The sequence below is a fragment of the Bos grunniens genome, chromosome 3, assembly GCF_055505025.1.
Source record: "Bos grunniens cultivar Pamir isolate PY7600 chromosome 3, Bosgru_T2T1.0, whole genome shotgun sequence".
Taxonomy (NCBI): Eukaryota; Metazoa; Chordata; class Mammalia; order Artiodactyla; family Bovidae; genus Bos; species Bos grunniens.
Window position 1 is genome coordinate 97,374,441 of NC_141167.1, and position 24,972 is coordinate 97,399,412.

Sequence of the window (24,972 nt, forward strand, 5' to 3'; positions counted from 1 at the left end):
CCAGTGGTCATGTATGGATGTGAGAGTTGGACTGTGAAGGAGGCTGAGCGCCGAAGAATTGATGCTTTTGAACTGTGGTGTTGGAGAAGACTCTTGAGAGTCCCTTGGACTGCAAGGACATCCTACCAGTCCATTCTGAAGGAGATCAGCCCTGGGATTTCTTTGGAAGGAATGATGCTAAAGCTGAAACTCCAGTACTTTGGCCACCTCATGCAAAGAGTTGACTCACTGGAAAAGACTCTGATGCTGGGAGGGATTGGGGGCAGGAGGAGAAGGGGACAACAGAGGATGAGATGGCTGGATGGCATCACTGACTCGATGGACATGAGTCTGAGTGAACTCCGGGAGTTGGTGAGGGACAGCGAGGCCTGGTGTGCTGCGATTCATAGGGTAGCAAAGAGTCGGACACAACTGAGCAACTGATCTGATCTGATCTGATTATTATAACGTGAGAGAGGGTGTGAAGAGTTCGGATAGACATTGTTTCATGAAATATGAGAGGCACCATCTTTTCAGAGAAAAGGTAGGAATGCTTCTGAGGTAGGACAACCAGGAGGGTGAGACATCTAAGGACAGCTAGTATGAAGAAGGTAAGTCCTATGGAACAAGGACCTGGAGGGTAAGGATGATGCACAAGCAATACCTCCAAGTATTGAAATAGCAGTCATGTGGAAGACAGAGTTTATTTATTACGTATTTTCAGAGAGAAGTTAAATGAGTGGCTGAAAATTACAGGAAGGCAGATGTTTGTTCAACATAAGCAAGTTCTTGATAACAATTATATCTGTTCAAGATTCAATCTGTAAAGTCATATGTAAAGAAAGCCTTCCTGACTTTCCTTAGTGAAAAAGGAAATTGAGGTAAACTGCCTTTAAAAGTCACGTTAATGATTAGATTCTATTATTCTTTCAGATTATCTCTAAGCTGGCAACAAGTTTAAGTTGATAACTGCATTTATTTTTTTGAAGATAGTCTTCTCATTCATTACATATTTTTAAATGGTTACTGTGTGTGAATCCTTACATTAAGTTCTGTGGGTGATTAAGTATGCATAAAAATAATGAGTGTCAGAAGTTTATGATCAAGAAAGGAGGTGTACACATGTATGACACGTACCACACTTGCATACATGTTAAATTTTGCCAAAACATGTATAACATACTATTCTTGGCTGGGGCTCATCATCAGGTTAAAGACAACATGTAATGTAAAGCATGATTCAGATAAAACTCTCATCTTCTTTGCTAGGGAGTTTCTTAAGTGCTCTGTCTCTAGGCCAGGTTATCTGCCTGTCCAAGAGCAAACTGACTCATCCATAGTAAAGATATGAGTCAAATATTCTGGCTTTGTTCTGAGGCCTTTCTTGGCTTGGACTCAATACACTGGACATCGTCTTCCAATTTCCTAGCTAGCTCTTTCAAATCTTCTCAAAAGTTATTATACAAAGAATGAACAATAGGAATTATCCAACAGACCTTCCAAATGCAATACCCAGCAAAGCAACATTGGAGTTACGTAAAACCATCAGTTGCTAAATTCTATCCCTCATCACCAGGAAACTAGTCAACAGCATGAATTCATCAGTTTGAATGCAACCCAATATAGAAAAACAATTCTTGAGTTAGAAGTAATAATAGGATAAAATTTTTTGGTATATGAAGCATTATAAACTTACCAAGTACAGTTCAGGAAATAGCTAAAAATATTATTGCATTATAATAATACTCAATGATATGAATACAGGGAAAAATGAAAATGAGACAGTTACATTTGATGAAGTCACCTTTGAAAGGTCAAAAAAAAATCACAAACAGGAGCTATATAAACCACTGAATTTTTTCCTCAAATAATCTGAAAATAAAAGTTTTCTCAGTTCTAATCTGAGAAGCTGACCTGAGATTGCTGGAAAAGGATGCTCTTCTCTGGGTTGATGCCACAAGCAAGAAGAGCAGCAGTCATGTCCAAGATGCTCTGCCGGAGGATGGTTGGGTCCTGGGGGACAGTGATGGAATGCAGGTCAACAATACTGTACAGCACGGAGTCATGCTCGTCCTGTAACCTCACCCAGCTCTCAATGGCTCCCAGATAGTTGCCGAGGTGGGGGATTCCTGTAGGCTGAATGCCCGAGAATATTCGCTTCACGGCATCTTTCTGGAACAAAGGACAACAAACAAAATTGTTTTTGAAGCAGAATCCATGAATCTGATGCCCATGGTACCACAGCTATGATGGCTACTCCTATTTTTCTTTTTTAATGAAATCTGACACTCATCATCCTTATGCATTTATTTTGTTCCTACTTGGTGCAAACGCTATGTTAGGTGCTATTAGGGGACAGAAGATGATAATATATATTTTTTTCTTTTTGCACCCAAAACCTTACAAATGCAAAGACATGTAAGGAAAGGTCTGCATCTCCAATCTAATTGGAGATAGAAGATACGCTTATGGAAATAAAAGGAACAATACAACATGACAACACAGTCATAACCCGTTTGGAAAGATAAATAGTGGGGTACAGGCAGGAATGCCCAAGAGCAAAAGATGACTGTGGTTCTGGTGGTCATTACAAAGACTTCAGACATAGAAGTGAAATTTCACTGCAGGTTAAAGGGGCTCCAAGGGTTTGTTATGACATGATTCACTCATTGTGCAGGTAAGGCAATGAAGGCCACAGCATTAGGGCTAAAGGTTACTACCACTTAATTCAGTTTTCTTTAAAAATAATTGCTGATATAATTCAACGTGCAGAATCATGGGTTAAAATTTAGGAAACCTATACTTCATTTCTGATATTACTTCTTGATAAAGTTATTTAACATTTTCACATTTTAGTTTCCTTTGACTTTTGATAAAATCATACTTGTTTTTTTTTATTTCTTCAAAAGAAGTTTTTAATTTTGCATAATTTTTAAATTATAAAATCATTTTTGACATGCTTTCCTACTGACCTAATTTGCTGTTATTGAAGTCATAAAAGGAAGTGGGGAAAAAAATGTGCCTCTGTATTTGAAAGATTTTGAATGCAAAAAAAAATTTTTTGCCATACCATGTGGCTTGTGGGAACTTAGTTCCCCAACCAGGGATTGAACCTGTGCCTCCTGTGGTGGAAGCATGGAATCCTAACCACTGGACTGCCAGGGAATTCCCCTGCAAATTTTTTTCAAAATATATTTTCTGTCCCTAATACAGAGTGAAAAAATGTCATGTTTCCTTTTAATAATTTTGCATTGTATAGTGAAAAACCAAAAATGAATGTATATCAATAAATGTGCTATAACTAAAAGGCTTTGAAAAAATAAAATGCATCCTTATCATTTTTAACAATAGTAAAAATATTACTAATAATAGCCGCAATTTACTGGACAACTACTATGTTGCTGATATTTATGCTCAATGCTTTATATGCATTAATGCATTTATCCCTTATAATACACAATATGGTAGGCATATGATTACCTCCAATTTGCAGACGAGAAAACTGAGGTTCAGAGATATTAAGATATTGACCATGGTCACACAACTCATACATGAGACTGCAATTTCAAGCCAAGTATCACTGACTTCAGAGCTCATGGATGCTCCTTCCACTGGCTATCATGTTTTGCTTAGCCACCAAGTATTCAAACTTTTTACATTCGTTGTATTATTTTGCAACTTCTCTGTCGCCAAAAAAAAAAAGTTATGGGTGAAAAAGAATATTCTTATGTTTACTTGTGTACAAGTTTCTCTAGTGTACATAGTTAGGAGGTGAATTGCTGGGTCATATGGCTCAGCCAGTAAAGAATCTGTCTGCAGTGCAGGAGACCTGGGTTCGATCCCTGGATTGGGAAGATCCCCTGGAGAAGGGAAAGGCTACCCAACTCCAGTATCCTGGCCTGGAGAATTCCATGGACTGTATAGTCCACGGGGTCGCAAAGAGTCAGACACGACTGAGCGACTTTCACTTCACTTCAATTCAAGGTATGCATTCAGTTCAGTTCAGTCGCTCAGTTGTGTTGGACTCTTTTTGCGACCCCATGGACTGCAGCACGCCAGGCTTCCCTGTCCATCACCAACTCCTGGAGCTTATTCAAACTCATGTCCATCGAGTCAGTGATGCCATCCAACCATCTCATCCTCTGTCGTCCCCTTCTCCTCCCGCCTTCAATCTTTCCCAGCATCAAGGGTCTTTTCTAGTGAGTCAGTTCTTCAAGGTATGCATATGTATTTTCAATTGTACTACAGTGTGCTGAACTGTTCCTAAGTATGCAGCTTCTACCACCAATTTCTGTTGGTCCACATCCTCACCAACACTTTGCCAGTAGTTTTAATTTTAGCTAACTGGTGATATAAGGTAGAATCTCATTACAGTTTAATTGCATTTCTTTGATTATTTATTAGAGAAGCTGAGAACTCTTATGGTTATTGCTATTTTAATACCCATATTGCTCTCCCCTGTGGAGAGCCTATTCAGGTTATTTTGCCTATTTTTCTGAAGTTGGAAAATGTTTTTATTGATTTAGGACTTTTTGTATATTCTGGATCCTACTATTTTGTTAGTTACATGTGTGGCCAATATATTCTCTCCTTGTGTGGCTATTTGCTTTTTTGTTATCTTTTGATAAAGAGATGGTCCTAATTTTACCAAATATGTAATCTTGATTACAGATTTTTATGTCATAGAACAAATCTTCCAAAATTCCAAGTTTATGAAGATATGTGTATACATATATAAAACATATATGTATGTGCATGCTTTAAGGTTTTATCTTTCACATTTAAGCCTGTATCAATTTGGAGATTTCTACATATGGTGTGAGGCAAGCATCTGCTTTATTTTCTCTCCTTTTAATTTTTCCCTATGTGGATACCTAATTGTTCTAGCACCATTTATTGCAAAGATTGTCTTTCCCACTGCTGTAGAATTCCACTTCAGCATAAATCAAATATCTCTATATGTCTGAGTCTGTATCTGGTCTTTCTATTCTGTCTCATTGGTTCACTGGTCCTTTTGTCTATTTCTGCACCAGTATTACAGTTGTCTTTTTAATAAGTCTTGGGACCTGGTGGAGCAAGGCTTTCTGCCTTATTCTTCAATAGTATCTAACTCACCCTTGGTCTTTTACACTTCTCAATGCATTTTAGAGTCATCTTGTCAAGTTCCAAGAGAAAAAAAACCTGTTGGGATTTTTGATTAGGATTACATTGAGTCCATAGATTGCTTTGGGGAGAACCAACATCTTTATAATACTGGGTCCTCCAATCTTGAAAACCATACAGCAAAAGAGAATTAATGCAGAACATGATGACTATAGTTGATAACACTGTGTTGTATAATTGAAATTTTCTAACCGAGTAGAACTTAAATGTTCTCCCTCTCACACACACAAATATGTAAGGTGTTGGTTGTGGTAATAATGAGCTTGATGGGGGATCTTTTTTTCCTTAATTTATTTACTTTTACTTGAATAATTATAATATTGTGTTGGTTTCTGCCATATATCAACATGGATCAGCCATGGCTATACATATGTCCCCTCCCTCATGAGCCTCCTTCCCATCTCCCACCCCATCCCACTCCTCCAGATTATCACAAAGCCAGAAAGGGGGATCTGTGCACAATATATATCAGATTACCAAGGTATATGTGCACTTTAAGTATCTTACAATTTATTTGTTGATATATATCAACAAAGCTGAAATTTTTTAAAAAAGAATGTAACATTTACCACAGACTTTATATATAATATTAGCTCCTAAGAGCTAATCTACTTCAGATATGTGAGTGCTAAGACTACTTAAATTTTGCCTTTTCCTATTCCCTAAAATTTAAAATCCTACAAATACAGTCTATTTTCCCCATATCTGCTTATTTTCCTCTTTATTCTTCAGATGACAGCTATAAAATAGAATGTTACATCATAGTTCCATGATCCAGAATTGTGCTTGATCCAAGCACTCAGGAGACCTAAAAGATTTGTGGCTCTGAGAATATGAAAAATACCTTTTAAGTAACCGAGAACAAATATGATTTGCACTTAGAATCATACACATGTACACACACACACACACATACACAACGCCCTCAATGACTAACTCCTGAAATCATAATTTAGAGATATTATTTTAAAAATAGTTGGTAGATGAGAACTGAGGCTGAGGGACAGAGGTGGGGGCTGGAGAGGAAGAAGGGGAGAAAGAAAAGAAAGGGAGAGAGAGAGTTAGCATAGAATAAGTACCTATCAGTGAGGCTTTCTCTAGTACCTTAGACCATAGTAAGCCCTGAGTTCCTGATATGGGAATAAGTAAAGGAGCTTTCAGTGAGGTTAAAAATGATTAATGGGCTTTAGGGACTGATTGATGAAGAGACAAAGCAAAGCAGAAAAACAAGCTCTGAACTTAATAAATGGAAAGGAAAAAAAAAATACCATCCAGAAACGCTTGAACTAGGATGAAAGGGGACTGTTTATGGTCATGTAAAAGATTGTAAGGACCAGGACTATCAAGCTGGGGGAAAAAAAAGAATATTTCCATACAAATTCCTCCATGTTCAGGAATTATCCCGCAGGACAAATGGAGACACTAATTCTTGAGAAAACTAGAAGAGAAAAGCACTAGAGGACAGACTGTGGGAAAAAAAGAATTGTGACCAGTGGGAATGAACTAGACATGATCTAATACATCTTTTTCATTCTCTAGTTTCTGTGCTTCTATACATCCAGGCAGAGGGAATGATGTTATCAAGAAGTAAGAGCAACAAGAAATGGTTTGTTCAATTTTCAAGGAGCTATTAAGAAAATACAGGCTCTAAATGAGAACTGGATTCCTGGCCTTAAAAATATACAGAGAGTGTCTTGCTCTTCGGTGGTGAGTTTATGTTCCCGTCTGTTCCCCCTGCAAGAGTCAGCAGGCAGCCTGACGGCATGGCAGGGGAGATACGCCTGGTACCATGAAATCATGGGGCTGGAATGTGGCGTTTGGGTGGTAGGAGGATGGGGGTTCTGTGTTCAAAAGCAGGAGAGCTGGAAAAGAATGAAAATGAAAGGAGCATGGGCTTCCCAGTGGATGGGAGGCAAACCACAAAGAAAACAGCTTCAAGACCAGCCCACAGGCATTTACTCCTCAGGCAGGCTGGAGCATCAACCTTCGATCCCTTTGCTGTGCACAGAGACTAAAAAGAAGGTCCGTTTTACAAAATAGGTCTTCATTTTTATTTCAGATGTATTTCTTTAACAAAGGCCACTTCCAGTCAATGCAGGCCTTGGCTCATTTTGTAACAGAATTAGTATCACCAATGGGTAGCTTCAACGCTGAGATTTGATATATTCCAGAAGAGAGGATGGGAGTTTGAATTTGAATCAGAGGGAGAACAAATTTATCAATCTGACAGACGTAGCTCAAATCATTCCTGTTATAAGGGACTGAGCACATTCCAAATTCGTAATTATCATAACTTCAGTGATTGCATCCAAAAGCAGTTGAAAAATCCCAAGCTGCTAATAATAGCAAAAGATAATTTTTCTAATCAACTAAAGAGAGCTTCTGATTTTATTCCCAAGTGCATAATATACATCCAAAAAAGCCTGCCTACAAGCTTAGACACACTTTCAACTTTGGTATGGAGGTGGCAACCAAAGACTTCAACTAAAGATTTCAAGATTCTTATTACAAACTCCTGCTTGTGTCCAGCTGGGGCATCGATTGTGTATGCATCATACCTGTTTTAACTATAGTCGATGGTAGGCCAAAAACTTGGCGGAACAACCATCGTGTCTACCTGGTTCCATGAAAAGCATGTTATCACAGACTGTGATTAGAAAGGAATCAGCATTATCAACTAATTAGGTTTCAAATCTCTTTTTGTAAGTCTTTATTTTGCTAAATAAAAAATACAGCTTAAGCAGCTCTCTGTTAGGGATTCTCAATTCTATCATGTATATCACCCTATCACATATATCTAGGCCCCTTGCATATAATTTTCAACACTTCCTTGAAAATGTCTCTACCATCAACTAGTGATTTAAGAGCTGAAACATAGGAGACCCAGCATAGAAAAATAGCACTTCCATCCTGGCTGGGAGGATCCAGGTGCTTCTCTGAAGCTTTCTTTGGCCACGGCTCAGCATTGTTCTGCCACAGTCAGCGCTTTCTTTCAGAAGCACAGAGAGCCAGGAGTCTGGTGAGAAAATGCTGACTCAGCACCAAGCGAAAAAAAAAAAAAGGAAAAAAAAAAAAAAGAAAGGGTTCGTTTCTGCTTAGAAATGAAACCAGATGCTCAGACCTGGGAATCAATATAGTAAATATTAATTCAATATAAGAGAAAGCAGGTCTTACGTCACCCTCAAACCAGAAGGAATATGTAGGCCAGCAATTAAACCTGTAGGAAAAAATCATTATCAAAAAGATAAAAAGAGGAGTGACTAATCCATTAGACTTCGAGTTCCATAAGGGCACAGACGAGACGCACTGACCACATATTGTTAGGCCAGGGAAGCAGTTTGAAAGGAATAAACTTGAGTTTTTAAAACAGTTTTCTATAAACTTTTTTAAGCCACCTCCAAATTTTAAGAGCTGTGCATCTGTCTCCCACCCCACGCACTGTGCTGTCCTTCCATCACACAGCAGAATGCTTTCACAGATGTATTTTTCATTCTTGTGCTGGACTCAAGCAATCAGAAAGATTCCCTGGCACTTGCATGGGCTTCATTGCATGTGACAGAGGCAGGAATTACTGGCCTTACTTTCCAGGAAGGACACTGGAAGGCTAAGTAACCTGCACAAGATCACAGGCAGGTGGTCAGATCTGAATCTCAGCTCTCAGAACTGGACTCGCCCACCTTCTCACTGGTCTGCATCAGGTTAGAATTTCTTGACTTCAAGGTTGGCCTGAACTTTAACTACCTTCACTCCCACCCACAACTCCCCTCTCCACACACATGCTTCTCCAAAAGGGAAGGTGTGCTTCTCAGAAAGGGAAGGAGATGTTTCCTGAGAGGCCCAGGTAACAGCTGGTGGCACAGCTGGGCCCAGAATCCAGACCTCCAGAGCTAGGCTCACCAGACCACCTGATGCTTTTGTATTCATATTTATCACATTCTTTTCTCCTGCAGCTATTTCTTTTGTAGCTCAGCATATCTTTGGGCTTATTTTCCTCACGCCTTTCTTTTTTGTTTTCTTTCTTACACATCAGTGAATAGTACCTCAGTGAATGTCTCCCCATCAGATGATGAAATATAAAATCTAGGGACTCTGGCTCCTAGGAGAGAATGCACTGTCACCCAAGGGAAGCTAAGCTATGTTGAAACGCAAAGCTTATATGTAGGTATGGAATAATCTGGCAAGTCCTTTTAGTTTTTATTGGAAGAGTGACTCAAATATATTATCTAAACACAACATAAATAATTATAACATGATATGTAGTGAGAAACACTTTTAATTTCTAACAATAATACTGCTTCCTAAACCAAATGAGCCAGGGTCAAATTCTTGACATAAACATCTTAACCACCACTACATAATTTATTTTTACATTGAATGGAACAGTAAATACAGGCAAGAGATCAAGAATACTAAAAATTTTTAAGTATAAAGAATGATCTGAAATGCTTAAGAAAATATTAGTTTTTCCCCATAAGAAAATTTGAACATTGATCTCAAAGTGTTAGAGAAATCATTGCCTAGAAAGATACAAGAGTTTTTTTTTTTTTTATCATTGCCTTTTTTGGTAAAATACAGGCTTATGCGTGTACGCTTGGCCATGTTCAATTCTTTGTGACCCTATGGACTGTAGCCCACCAGGCTCTTCCATCCATGGGATTTTCCAGGCAAGAATACTGAAGTGGGTTGCCATTTCCTCCTTAAGGGGATCTTCCTGACCCAGGGATAGAACCCGAGTCTCATTTTCAAATGTAATATTCTTACTAGATATGCCCAACATGTAGAAAAGTCCAAAGAAAAGCTTGGTGTATAGCCAACAGTAGAGTCAGTGAAGGAGCCCCGGTGGGCTCTTCTGCCTTCATCCAGCCAGCCTCATGAGGAGCTTCCTAGAGCACAGGTTTGCAAACAACTTGATTCAGTATATTTTCGAAATATTAATATGTTGTTGGAAAAAATATTCCTCCTTAGGGTAACAGGAAATATACAGAAAAGAGAGTTTTCACACAAAAAAGGCTGGGACAAAAATGTAAATACCACATACACAGACTTAGCTGTATGTATACATCTTTTCCTTTCTTCCTCTGGGATAAGGCTCGGACATTATGTGACCACTAATCCCTTTCCCAGTCGTCCTCCATTATCTTCCATGAGCAGCTGACCTAGTTACTTGCCACTCTTGTATTGCTCGTTCCCCTCTGCCCTCAGACTCTTCCCTCAGCCTGGATATCCTTCGTCCTCGTCTCTGCCTGGAGAACCCCTCCATAGTCTTCAAGGCCAAACAATCTTTCCCTGATTTTAAACTTGCTAAATATACCTTCTCCCTACCAAACACACACACACGCAGTCACTCTCTCCAAGAAGAACAGATCCTTCTTTCATCAGCTCTTCATTATTGCACATATCAGCCTGGTAACTTGGTAAATATTTTCTTATTTGCTTAGTAAATATTTTCCCACCTAGAATATGAGCTCTCCAGGGCTGGGGCTGTCTTTTTCATCTTATATCCCTAGTACATAGCAGTGCCAGGCACATTGTGAGCATCTACTAAGTGTTAGTGGAATAAATGACAAATCTCCCACTCCTACCCCTGACTCTGGCTCCATGTAAAGGGCAAAATAACTACACACAGAATGAACCAAATGTTCCAGTTATAGGTAGTTCCTAAACAAATTACGTTCATGTTTGAAAACTGGTTTTCTGAAACTCAGAAACTCAATTCTTTAAAAGGCAGTTAAACTCCTGGAAGGCAGCCCATGGAAGCCTCATTGAACCCACAGTACTCCTGAAGGATGGTTTTAACAACAGTATTTCAGCTGCACCTAAACACCATTCATAAAATTGTTTCTGTGGGAAAGTGAAATCCAAGTTCTATTTTGGGACACACGAGAACTACCTACCCAGTGGTGGCTCTGACTTCAGAGCAGAAAACACTTAAGAGGAACAATCTGGTAGGAAGAGCAGGCTGTATTTGCATACGGACTTTTGAGATTAGATTTACGATTATTTGGAGGAGAAGGGGACGACAGAGGATGAAATGGTTGGATGGCATCACTGACTCAATGGACATAAGTTTGAGTAAACTCCGGGAGTTGGCAATGGACAGGGAGGCCTGGCATGCTGCAGCCCATGGGGTGACAAAGAGTCGGACATAACTGAGCGACTGAACTGAACTGAACTGGAGGTGGAGCAACATGTGGGAGCTTCCTTCAGCATTATCAGCTTACCTAACACTGATATTGTGCCTATATGGTCTGTCCTGGAGGTGGCTGCCCTGGCTGCCACTGCTGAGAAGAAAGTTCAGAAGGTGGAAGGCAGGTGCTGGAGCAGAGGTTCCCACCCTATGTCTCTGTACCTGCAATATCACCTGAATAGGGACCTTTTAGGAATGCAGATACCTGGGCTCCAATCCAGACCTACCAATAAGCCCAGATACCTGGGCTTATTCCAGAAGAAAACTTAAAGAGTTATGCAAGCTGTGCCTTGACAAGCCTTCCAGGTGACTCTGATGCCCTCATTTGAGAGGGGCTTTGGGGGCACTCATATGTAGTCTTAAAATTCACTTCAACTACATAAAATGAGGTACAAATGAAAACATCTGAATAAAAGACAGAAGGTACATTTTTAAGCTACCAGTTCTCAATCTTGTCTACACAGTGATCACCTGGGAGCTTTGAAAAATACCAGTGCCTGGGTCCCATCCTCAGAGATTTTGATTTAATCAGTTTGAGATTTGGCATGAGCATAGGGAATTTTTAAAAGTTCCCTGTGTGATTCTAATGTGTGTCCAAGATTGAAAAACCACTATTCCTACCAACTACTACATAATTACTCTCTAAAACTGCCGACCTGATTGGAAACATAGAAATACACACACACAAACAAACGCATACACACACATGAGCATACAAATGGACTACAAAAATGCGAAAAGTTCACTTGCTTATAATTTACATTTCAAGGTAATAAAATCCCTGAGCATTTATGCATTAATCCACAGTCAAGGATCCCTTTGGCTTCAGGCAGAAGTTCAGCAAATTATGGTCAACAGATTATGAAGGTGTGGCTAGAGTCCCTACATTGGTGAGAAAAGATCAAGTAAGCACACTACCTTCCACCATTAGGTAAACTTACTTGATAATGCCCAGTCTCATAAATCCTTATGGCTCAGGGATTCAAGAAGCTTCCCAGCTGGCACTTGTGGTAAAGAACCCACCTGCCAATGCAGGAGACATGAGATGTGGGTTCAATCCCTGGGTCGGATCCCCTGGAGGAGGGCACGACAACCCACTCCAGTATTCTTGTCTGGAGCATCCCATGGACAGAGGAGCCTGGCGGGCTACAGTCCATAGGGTCATAAAGAGTCAGACACGACTCAAGTGACTTAGCAAGCAGGGATTCAAGAAGCACGTAGAGCCCAGACATTGACAAGAAAATAATCCCACTAAGATTTTGCTATCAGAATTGTAATGGATAGAATACAAAATTATCACTGTATAGAATGCTTTTTTCTACCTATTTCCCTGTGTGAAAAATTCTCTAACTTCCTCTAACCCCTACAGAGTCTGAATTCAAAACTCAGGCAGTTGTAGCTGGGTTTCATGGTCAGCTCAGTCAGTTGAGGAAAACCTGAACTAACCACTGGTGGCCTTGGATAAGTGAAACCAAGATGCCAGAAATTCTTATATCCAACAAATGAAGGAACTCCATGACCTCGGTGTTCTGAAACTTTGAGAGACAGCATGAATATCTTGCAGGGTTCCCTAGTGATTCAAACAGTAAAAAATCTGTCTGCAATGCAGGAGACCCAAGTTTGATCCCAGGGTCAGGAAGATCCCCTGGAGAAGGAAATGGCTGCCCACTCCAGTATTTTTGCCTGGAGAATTCCATGGACAGAGGAGCCTGGCAGACTTCAGTCCATGGGATCGCAAAGAGGCGGACACGACTGAGCAGCTGAGCACACACATACACACAATACTACAAACAGAGAAAAAAAAAATTCTAAAGTTATTTTCTCGGTATAAAAATATTTCACCAAAAAAACTCTTCGACTATCCTAAATACTACTGGGTGAAAAAAGTTATTTTGCAGGACCCATGGCCCCCTTTCTCATCATCCAACCTGTGCTACTGCTGCTAAGTCACTTCAGTCGTGTCCGACTCTGTGCGACCCCATAGACGGCAGCCCACCAGGCTCCCCCGTCCCTGGGATTCTCCAGGAAAGAACACTGGAGTGGGTTGCCATTGCCTTCTCCAAGGCATGAAAGTGAAAAATGAAAGTGAAGTCACTCAGTCGTATCCGACCCTCAGCGACCCCATGGACTGCAGCCTACCAGGCTCCTCCGTCCATGGGATTTTCCAGGCAAGAGTACTGGAGCGGGGTGCCTTTGCCTTCTCCCATCCAACCTGTAGACTGATACAATTCCCAGGGTTGTTTGAATAGTATTTGTTTCAGTTCAGACCCTTCTGTCAGCTCATTCTGTTAACTTTAGAATAAGTTAGAAAAATGGCAAACTCAAGCAGTAAAATATGATGACTGTGATAACTTGTCTGGTTATTTATCGTGGTTAAGCAGTAGGCTTTAGCACCACACTGCCTGGGCTGAGTCCTGGCTCTATGACTTATATGGTCTTAAACACCTACAAAATGGGATAATAATATACCAGACTCACAGGGTAGATGACTTTATTAGTGATGAGTTTTTTAGTGTAAAGTGCTTAGTGCCTGGCATGGAGTAAGCTCTCCAGAAAATATCTGATCATTGATGGAGGTCAAATTTTTAAGTGTTTAAAGATTTTCACCCAACCATCCAACAGTAGGGCTTCCCAGGTGGTGCTAGTGGTAAAGAACACATCTGCTAATGCAGGAGACACAAGAGCAACAGGTTCTATCCCTGGGTTGGGAAGATCCCCTGGAGGAGGGCACAGCAACCCACTCCAGTATTCCTGCCTGGAGAATCCCATGGGCAGAGGAGCCTGGCGGGCTTCAGTCCATAGCGTCACTAAGAGTTGGACACGACTGAAGTGATTTAGCATGCACATACGAGTCCAACATACAGAAATGTGTCCTACAGAAATACTCATATTAGAATGTAAGTCTACCTGGCATTCCCTATATGAGTAATGACAAAAGGACTACAAGCAACTAAATGTCCATTAGGGAACATACTAAATAAACAGTAGTTTTATTTTTAAATGATGGAGTAGCATGCAACAGATAAGAAGAACATAAGTACTAAGAGCACAGAGTGGAGGTGAAGAGGCCCAACTCTGGAGTCAAAGGGCCAAATCCAATACCAGCTCTGTACACACTAGCTGTGTTTCCTTGTGCAAGTCACCGAACTTTCTCATCTGTAAAATGGGTGTAATAATAGCACCCTCCTCAAGGCCTGAGAACAATGCATAGCCCACAGAAGTTCTATATGCTATGCTAAGTCACTTCAGTCGTGTCGGACTCTGTGCGACCCCATAGACGGCAGCCCACCAGGCTCCCCCGTCCCTGGGATTCTCCAGGCAAGAACACTGGAGTGGGCTGCCATTTCCTTCTCCAATGCATGAAAGTGAAAAGTGAAAGTGAAGTTGCTCAGTCATGTCCAACTCTTAGCGACCCCATGGATTGCAGCCTAACAGGCTCCTCAGCAAGGGTACTGGAGTGGGGTGCCATTGCCTTTGACAAGGAAGGTGAATACACATTTAACTTAACAGTGGTTATCTCAAAGAGTGGGAATAAGCAATGATTACTTTTTTGACACTCTTGTATTTATTTAACTCTTTTTAAGGGCATGAACATTTTTTGTAGCCAAATTAAAAAAAATAAATGCCTGGTTTTACTGCATATGGCCCGATGATGATTAATTTACATATAATTACAAGAGTCTCATACCAACAGGAATGTCAGGTATTATCATTTTCATTTTACATAATGGGAAATAAAGACATGAATAAAGTGAAGTGATTGATTAAGCTCACACATGAAGTTATTTGTAAGATGGAACTAGAATAGAACAACATAATGTAATAGAAAACAGATTTGGGGGATCAGACAGTCCTGTAGCAGGTTCAATTGCTTCTGCATATCCCAGCACTTTGTACAAATTCTTTAATCTCTCTGAACTTCAGTTTGATAATCTGAACAATGAGGTTAATAATAATAATGGCTAATATTTGTTGAGTGCTTACTATGTACAAATACTCTAGCAAGAGCTATGAATGCATTATCTCATTTAATCCTTACAAAAAGCCTTATGAGGTAGGTAGTATTATCAACTCTGTTTTATAGGTGAGGAAACTGAGGCACAGAGGGGTTCAGTGAGCAGTGAATGTCTAATAAATAGTGGAGTCAGGGCCTGAACAGAAGCAGATCAAATTCAGCTATACATGCTTCACTTAGTCCAGAGACTTGGTGCATACACATGAAGGGGAGGGACCCACTGCAGGACAGAGTGGACTCCTGGAACCACCAGCAAGCCTCCCTGTGAGACTAGACTCTCTGTAGATACTTCAGAAGAAGTGTATGAGAATACAACAAAGCACTCAATAAATTATTTGCTTTTATCCCTCTGCTTCAATAAATGATGCTACCTCCTAGACTGTACAACCTCAAATCTGCTGTAATTTTATGTTCACATAATGAACTTCTGTGGGGATGTGTGATTCTCTCTCTTGCACTGCACACAGTAAAGATAATTGCCCTGTGTACTTTTTGTTTTCCTTTAGAAGTGGTGGCCAGTACAGGGCAGGTGACAGGGACAGTGGTTCTTATTCATCTGGGCAGCAGCTTCGGTGCTAATTCTAAACACAGGTGGTGAGAGAGACAGCCAACAGGAAGGGGGAAGGAATCACTGCTGACATGTGCAACTGGCAAGATTGATGGTTTCCCTCTCTCTTTCTCCCCAGTGCGTCGGCCTGGGGGCAGAGATGCAGGAGCTGCTGTGCTGGGGACAGTAAAATACACAGCGCAACGTCTACCTTGTGGCCACGCTGATTAATGAGACTGAAATGACACAGAAAACAGGCGGTGCTTCGGAAGGAGAATTCACAGGCCTTTCTTTCTTTAATGATTTCAACAAAAGCAGTTCCCATAAACAGCTGGGTTTGAACTGGAATACCCCGCGGTTACAGCAAGGCAGGGGTGTATTTGGTGGAATGTGTGGAGCAAAGGGTGAGGGTATAAGGGGAGTTTGTAATGAATTAAATTCATTTGTGATCACTGGGTACAAATCATAATGAATGAATTCCTTTCCTCTGTCTGTTTAGCTGAAAAATGTCATAAAGTCTGGGTAAGATATTTACTTACCTAACCATGTAAAGAGGACATAGGAATATACCCACAAAGACTTTTTGCCCCAATGAAGGCACTCATTTAGTTTTTTAGAGCTGAGAGATGGTATCATCAATTTGTCGTGTTTTACCACAGCTACATAATGTATGTATTAAAACACAGTACTCTCTTTTTGAGAAAAGATGAATTTGAATACCAAATATTATTTCTAGTACTTAGTATCAACTATTTACAAGGTATATTCATTAGGATTTCCCACCAACAGCTCTTCAAACTTAATATGATATCCAAAATTAAATCTACTGGCTCATAACCTTCCAGTAAACTGCCCACAAACCTGCTCTTCTGTATTTTCAATCGTGGCTAATGACAGAACCATCCACTCAGTCTCCCAAAGGTAGCAGCCAACCAGATTCTTTCGTTTCCTTCATCAGATTCTGTGGGTTAAAATCCTGACTCCTTCAATCGCTAGATATGTGATCTTTGGCAAGTACTGGGTTGACCAAAAAATTCACTTGTGTTTTTCTGAAACAGTGTATAGAAAAACCCTAATGAACTTTTTTGGCCAACCAACCCAATATTTGTGACTCAGTTTCTTCCTCTGAACCAACATTTTAATGGTATTAATACTACTTCATAGGGTTATTATAAGAATTAAATATATTAGTACATAAAAAGTGCTTAGAATAGTGCCTGGCACAAAGAACGTACTCAATAAATATTAGCAATGATTGATCTTAAATGTGCTCACTGTATTTATATACATAAAATTACATGAGGTGATGGATGTGTTAACTAACTTCATTGCAGTAACCACTTCACAATAATATGGGTAACAAACCATCTTGTTGTTCACCTTAAACATACAATATGTCAAATATATCTTAAGCTGGAAAAAATCAGCTGTTATTATTAACATTACCTAACCAATTGCTAAATCTTCAGGGACAGTTTCCAACACAATTTCACTACTCCCTCTCTATCAACAGTCTAATCTCCAATCACTTCACCTGTGCTGTTTCAGTGGCTTCTATCTAGCATCTATATCCACCATATCACTATCTGAACTATCTTTTTAAAAGAGTGACTCTCCACTGGTTTGTCCTTTTCTACAGAGTCAAGTCCAAACCCCTCAAGTTAGTGCATAAAATCCTTCATAATCTGACTTCACACACATACAGATAACAGACCTGGCAGGGGCAAGTAGCTCCCTGAATGAACCCTAATTAAGCAACTGAGAAGTCTCATTAGAAACTCCAGGTTAATGATTTATAGTTAATATTTTATAACATGCTATTTTTCATTTATCATCCTTAGCATCAGAGCCAATATTGTATTCAATTAAAACCACAAGAGCAATCTTCAGGATCTATAATTTAAAACCCAAATGTACAAAATATTTATATGCCAGCTGATATTATTCTAGGTCAGATTAAATTTAGAGCATTTCCATTGCTGAGTATGCCCCTCCACCAAATTCATTCTATCTAGAACTTCAGAATGTGACCTTACAGGGAAGTAGGGTCTTTGCAGATGTAATTAACTAAGACGAGGTCACACCAGATCAGAGTGGGACCTAAATCCAATGACTACTGTCCTTATAAGGAGAGGAGACAACACATAAAGATACAGAGGGGAAAGGTCATGCACCAAAGGAGACAGAGATGGCAGTGATGTAGCTGCTAGTCAAACGCCCGTGTTTGCAACAAGTCACCAGAATCTAGAAAAGAGTCCAGGAAGGATTCTTCCCTAAAGCCCCTGCAGAACAGCATGGCCCTACTGACACCTTGATTTCAGACTCTGAGCCACCAGGCATGTGACACGATACATTTCTGTTGTTTTAAGCCATCCGGTTTGCGACACAGTTAACGCAGCCTTAAAGAATAATACACTTGGATAATGTGGTAAACTAATACGATGAGTCTTTCAGGGCCAGTCTGTTAGGACACTGAGCTTCTTCTCCAGAGCTGCCCAAGCCCATGATGGGGCCAGGCAGACTAGAACACGAGCATTCTGCATTAGCTATCGTGACTGGCCAGACCACAACCACACATACGCAGGTAGTGGTGCTGAGGTCAGGAAGCATTTTTATTAGGTTCAGTTCAGTTCAGTTCAGTCGCTCAGTCGTGTCCGACTCTTTGCGATCCCATGAATTACAGCACGCCAGGCCTCCCTGTCCATCACCAACTCCCACAGTCTACCCAAACCCATGTCATCGAGTTGGTGATCCCATCCAGCCTACATCAAATAAACAAATAGCTAAAATCAATGACAGGGATGTAATGAGTTGCTGTTACTTTGTTTTGGGAAAAATCAAAGGTCTAGGATCATATTTGCATTGCTTCTACAAAATTACTGTATATAGTTAGCTTTGCTCCATTTATTCTGTCCATTTAAACAGCAGATCTGAAATTTCCTCACACTATAATAACTCAGAAAATGAAAACTTACTCTTAGCAAATACTGTTTCCTTTGGTCCAAAAAATATTGATTGTGCACCTCTTCTGATGAAGCAGTATGATATGTACTATTTGAAGAAAAGCTATGACAAACCTAGACAGCATGTAAAAAAAGCAGAGACGTCATGTTGCAAACAAAGGTCCATATAGTCAAAGCTATGATTCTCCCAGTAGTCATGTATGGATGTGAGAGTTGGACTATAAAGAAGGCTGAGGGCTGAAGATTTGGTACTTTAGAACTGTGGTGCTGGAGAAGACTTTCGAGAGTCCCTTGGACAACAAGGAGATCAAACTAATCAATCCTAAAGGAAATCAACCCTGAATATTCATTGGAAGGACTGATGCTGAAGCTGAAGCTCCAATACTTTGGCCACCTGATACAAACAGCCAACTCTTTGGAAAAGACCCTGATGCTGGAAAGATTGAGGGCAAGAGGAGAAAGGAAAAAGAGGATGAGATGGATAGATGGCATCACTAACTCAATGGACATGAGTTTGAGGAAACTCAGGGAGATAGTGAAGGACAGGGAAGCCTGGTGTGCTACAGTTCATGGGGTTGCAAAGAATCAGACATGACTTGGAGACTGAACAACAATAACAAACACTGCTGTTCTCCCCTGAAAGGGTTTTTTTTTTTATTTGAAACCTTAGAGATTATTTTTTGGCATAATGACCCCAGCCCAAATCACTTTGAGATACAGGTTTTCTTAGATAATAAACAGTGAACTATTTCTCTTAAAAACTAAGAAAACACATCTATAATCTTTCTTTGAAGCTCTTCAGAAAGATTTTTTTTTTTTTGGCTGTGCCATGTGGCTTGTGGGATCTTAGTTCCCCAACCAGGAATTGAACCTGGGCTTCAGCAATGAATATGTGGAGCCCTAACCATCGAACCACTAGGGAATTTCCTAGAAAGAATTCTTATAAAGCTTTGTATGAAATAAACTTGGGGGGGGAAAGGGTAAAATTCACATTTGGAAACCAGTGTCAGCTGATCATTAATTCACCATCCCTCTTTATATTTGAAAGATCTCAGGAAGTTATCAATGATAGCCCATAATGTTGAAGAACAAATAATCCAACATATTTTCAGCATGCCACAGAGTTTCCTGCTTGTCACATTGTTGAGCCTCTTATATAAAAGTTCTGAAAAATCTGGCAACTTATGCAGATCTAGAGGCTCTGTTGTCAAAGAAGTGTCAGCATAGAGGTCATTTCAGAGTTTCCAATTCTTTATACTTATTAATGTGTGTCTGACTTTTCTGCAACTGCATGGACCATAGCCCGCCAGGTTCCTCTGTCCATGGGATTTCCCAGGTAAGAATACTGGAGTGAGTAGCCGTTTCCTTCTCCAGAAGAATCTTCCTGACCCAGAAATCGAACTCACATCTCCTGTATTGCAGGCAGATTCTTTACCACTGAGCCATCAGAGAAGCCCCACTCTTGTTAATAAACCTTAGAATTTTTCACAGTTGAGTTTTTAGCCCTTCCTCTAAAACTTCACCACCCCACATTCAATTTTCTATTTATGTTTAATGGAAATGTCATAGTTCTGATTTGCACTCACTGTGTGTGTACATGTGCAAAATAACTCTGCATTCCTTAGTCAGTTGTCTCATTGTGCCTAATGAAATTCAAGAATATTTCTTTAATTAAGGGAGACTTGTTTTTTCTGATTGTTTATACAAATTGATGACATTTTTTCATTCTGCTTTAAATTGTCTCATCATTTATCATTGACTAAGCTGAAGAAACATTTATCTCATTTATAAAGTAATGCAGTATCATAGTTTCATTTCTCTGATTCCAATTATTTTATTTGGAATTTGTGCATTTTGGTGCTGATCAAATTGTAAAATAGAAACCAAAATAATTATTCTCCTTTACATTTTAGTTTGACTTTCAATTCCAAAAACCTACCTTTATTCATCAATGAATATTTATCATGTCCCTTTTGAAGTAAACACTGTTTTCCAATAAATTTCCAAATCTGACTATTTTTACATAGTTTATGTATCTGTATGAGCATATTCTATTTTTATAAACATACTTTGAGTCAAAAATGAAAAATTTTCAACAACTTCACCACACAGCAGCACTCACATTCAAATTGTAATGATTTTAAATACAATTTCCCTTGGCATTTTTGAGACCCTTTCCTCTTCAATTGGAAATGTTTTTTTGTTGCACATAATTCTGTTTTATGACTAAATATTAGTAAGTAAAATAATTAGTGTAAGTAACAGAATATTCCCATCTTCAACAGTTTCAATCAGATGGCTTGAAAGTACATCTTGAAAGTAGTCTTATTTTTCAACTACTTAGATGACAAATTACTATATACTGAATAATGATTAATGATGAAATACTTGGTACCACAAATGACACTGGTGCTTACCTCAGTTCTTGGACATTTTTGTGAAAAATAACACTAACTTATTTTGTATATTACTATTAAATAATCATAGTTATTGAGAAAGTAACTGCAGATGTTTGTGTCATAACCATCAAATAATGAAGAGCGAGAAATGTATGTACAAAGTAAAACAAAGCTGTTTTGTGAGGACAGGCAGAACCCCAGCTGTGTAAAAATGATGCTATTGAAATGTCATCAGTTGAGTTATACCAAAGTATAATATATAGATGATTTTCTTTTTTAATTTTCCATCTTGGTGACAATTTTTTTTAAAAAAAAAGCACTGTTGGAGAATAAATAGCCCAATGACCTATTAGAAGAATTACGTAACAAAGTATTTTGCAAGTTCTCTTGTGTTTCTAGCAATTTTGCTGGTTTCTATCCCACCAGCACTGATGAGTTAAGAAGACCCAAGAAGACTTAAGAAGTTAAGTGTATTTTTTTCAGCCTTTTTTTCTCACCGCTTTACTCCATGAATTGTCTACTTCTTTTAGTTACCTGAAGAAGCCATATTCTTTCCAAAATTGAACCCTTTGCACATTCACTTCTCTCTGCCTGGTGTGCCTTTCACCTGCCAGATTTCAATTTATCTTTTAAGACTCAGTTCAGTTGTCACCACATTTATGAAGTCTTCCCCAGCTTCCCTAGGTTTAAGTTGAGTTACTTGCTCCTTTAAGTACCCACAATGCTTTGTTCTCCCTCTAGTACAGCATTTGATTGGGCTGTAATTTACTTTTCCAGCAAGTCTGCTACCCTCACCAGCCAGTGAAATTCTCACGGGCAAGATTCATGTTTCTTAACATTCTTAACATCAACAGAGTGGAGGTTTAATAAATGTACATAAGTGAGGTAGGAATGCATACTAACCGTATGACACTTCCACAGTGCAGGAGCTGGAAGTCTGGTCTTATCTTACTCAGCATCCCCAGGGAAGAGAATGAGGGAAGGATATTCACAAGACTAGAAGGACATTTTCAAATTATCCTTTGCCGGGTTACCTTCGCATCTTTTATCAACAACACCTACAACTATCAGAACACCTTTCCAAATTCTTAATGTATGGCAATCTTTTTAAGATTTTTTTGATTCTTTAATTTGTTACATTCTTGTTTCTGTTTTCTGGCCCCAGGGCATATGGGATCTTCACTCCTTGACCAGGAATCGAACCTGTACCCCCTGCACTGGAAGGCAAAGTCTTAACCTCTGGACTGCCAAGGAAGTCCCTGTATTGCAATCTTAGCTCAATCTATAACAACACACTATTAGAATAAAATGTGCTGAAAACACTATTTTTACGAACCCTTGATAAAGTTGTTCAACTCTGCTCAGAATGTAAGCAATTTTACTTTAAGGTTCAGGATGGATTTTATGTGATAATTTCCTGATTTTATTTTAACTAGGTACAGTTAGAAGGCAATTTGCAAGCATACAAAGAGCTTGTAGTGTAAACTCAATTTGACTTTTGACTAGTTCTGCCCTTAGGTAGAGTGTGTCTACTGTACAATACAGCACTATTTCCTTTTTCTGGAAGACGCAGTGTGCACTGCTCCCACCCCCAACCCCCTGCCCCCGCCCCTGCCCCGCCCCCAAGGAACCCGGGAGCAGCCTAAGCCAGCAAGGGCAGAAGCACAACAGAACACTGCAGGTCAGGATGTTTTGAGTTGAGTGAGGGGATGGGATTTATGGGAAAACTGAGTGGAAATGTGTTTATGTTTTTTAATCTGAATGCTTAAAAAGGATACATTAACAATCTCAAAATCAACATCAGATGTTGTGTGATGACTTCAACATAACAAATAACCTCTTAAAACAAAATATTTTGAAATCCAGTTCCTCCTTTGCTCACCTGCTGTTGCTCTGGTTCAAGGGGCCAGGGCTTCCACTGTGACATTTCCAAACAACCAAAAGCAACCTGGAGAAAAATGCTTTGGTCCTACTAGTGTCCCTGGTGGTAATGAAACAGCAAACTCCTGACATTAACTGGCAAGTTGAGCAGAATGTATGTTTTAGTATCAGAATTATTTCAACTTCCCCTCACTAGGAAATAACTGATTTGGAATATCAGTTCACTGATTTAAAATAAAAACAAGCCCATGCTATTTTTTAAATAAAGGACAATAAAACAGTCTTCCCAGTGAAAAAGTTACACTTTACTAGTCTCATGCTTCTGTATACCACAGGTACTCTAACTATAATTACTGACTAAAGGAGAGTGTCATCACCAGTTTCTTCTCTTAGAAAAATGAAAGACTAGAAGTCTTTTTCCTTTTCTTTTTCAAGCACTGTCTGTCCTTACCTTCCTTTCCCTTCCATCTTTTACTTTTTACTTGTAAAACAAACCATTAAATCTGAAATCTGGATCTTCACTTATTACATCTGATACAGAATTCCTAACATGGGTTCCAAGTCTAACACACAAGCCAGTCATTCAGCTTTAAGTAAGGACATCTGAATTATCTAAGTTACCAGAATTTAGTAACTCAGATGAGGAGGCAAAAGCAGGAAGGTACAGGTTCTTTGGGGGACCCTGAAATTGCAAATAGGGGCCCAAAAATGACATTTCTGAACCTGGGCCAGAAGCTATAAGCAGCAGAATAATGTGTGCCAGATCTAACGACGCAATCAGCCAGCACTGACAAAATACCACTGCCGTTCCGCATCCTAAGGAAAGTGAACAAAAACTGAGGGTTTAGACAAAAGGTGTCATATATTAAGTCCTGTTTCCAAACTGCAAACTGTTAAGGGCTTAGTCTAATGACTATACTTGATTTCACCTAGGCCCTCATTTAGGGTCAAGAATAGTTTAATTCAATTAAAATAAACTTTCAATACACACATGTAGGTAACAGACCATCCAACCATCCACCAATCCTGTTTTCCTTCCTTCCTTCCTCCCTTCCTTTCTTCTTTCCTTTCTCCCATCCATTTATCCATCCATCCACCCATCCTTCCACCCATCCATTCAAATACTTATTGAGGACTAACCATGGTACAAACACTGTGTTCTTGTATCAGTGGGGATACAAGAGCAATACATGATCCCTGCCCTTGAGAATTCTGTAGCTCAATGACTATTGTGCCATGCCTAGCAATTCACTGGTCCATTTTATTTATAGCTAATTTAAAATCTCTAGTCTACTTAAGACCCAGGAGCTCCCCTCTTATTAGATGACCCTAGTCCATTTTTACTGACTTCAATATGTAGCATCAGCTTCCCTACTCTGTACTGCCAAATATTTCCATGTAGATAACCATCTTCTTTCCTCTTCTGTTTTAGAGAGGAAAATCCCTCTAAGATTAATCTTTTCCCACGGTGCTACCGATTTTATACCTTCTTATGTTCTTAAGAATATTTCTCCATCAAGTTTTCTTTTGCTTTTTTCCATCTTAAATCTTACCTCTTTCTACATTCTTTCCCATTGTGTAGAAGTACAGAAAGAGGTCTAGCCCTATATGGAGTTATTTCTTCCTTTTCTACTCTTCCCCAAAATTACCATGAGAAGAACCCTGTACTTGCCACCACCACTCTTAACTCCCCGTAAACTGGTTTCTCAACCACCAAGTTACTACAGCTTTTCTAAATTAATAATGGTTCCTTAATCCTTCACTCCAACAGCCTCATCTGCCTTGTTGTTCTTCAAAGACCTCTTTGAATCTAACAACTGACACTCTTTATTATCATA

At 39.5% G+C, this 24,972-nt stretch overlaps 1 protein-coding gene across 5 annotated transcripts in view; it reads right to left on the reverse strand.

Moving 5' to 3' along the window:
- WARS2 (tryptophanyl tRNA synthetase 2, mitochondrial) overlaps positions 1-24,972 on the reverse strand; it is a 101,201-nt gene that overhangs the window by 51,553 nt on the left and 24,676 nt on the right. For all 5 annotated transcript variants that reach the window (XR_015160823.1, XM_086392138.1, XM_086392140.1 and 2 more), the window contains exon 2: positions 1,894-2,151. Coding sequence is in view for 4 of the 5 variants with exons in the window: in XM_086392138.1 (XP_086248264.1) it covers positions 1,894-2,151 (258 nt within the window). In the remaining variant the exon portion in view is untranslated. The remainder of the gene's footprint in view (positions 1-1,893; positions 2,152-24,972) is intronic.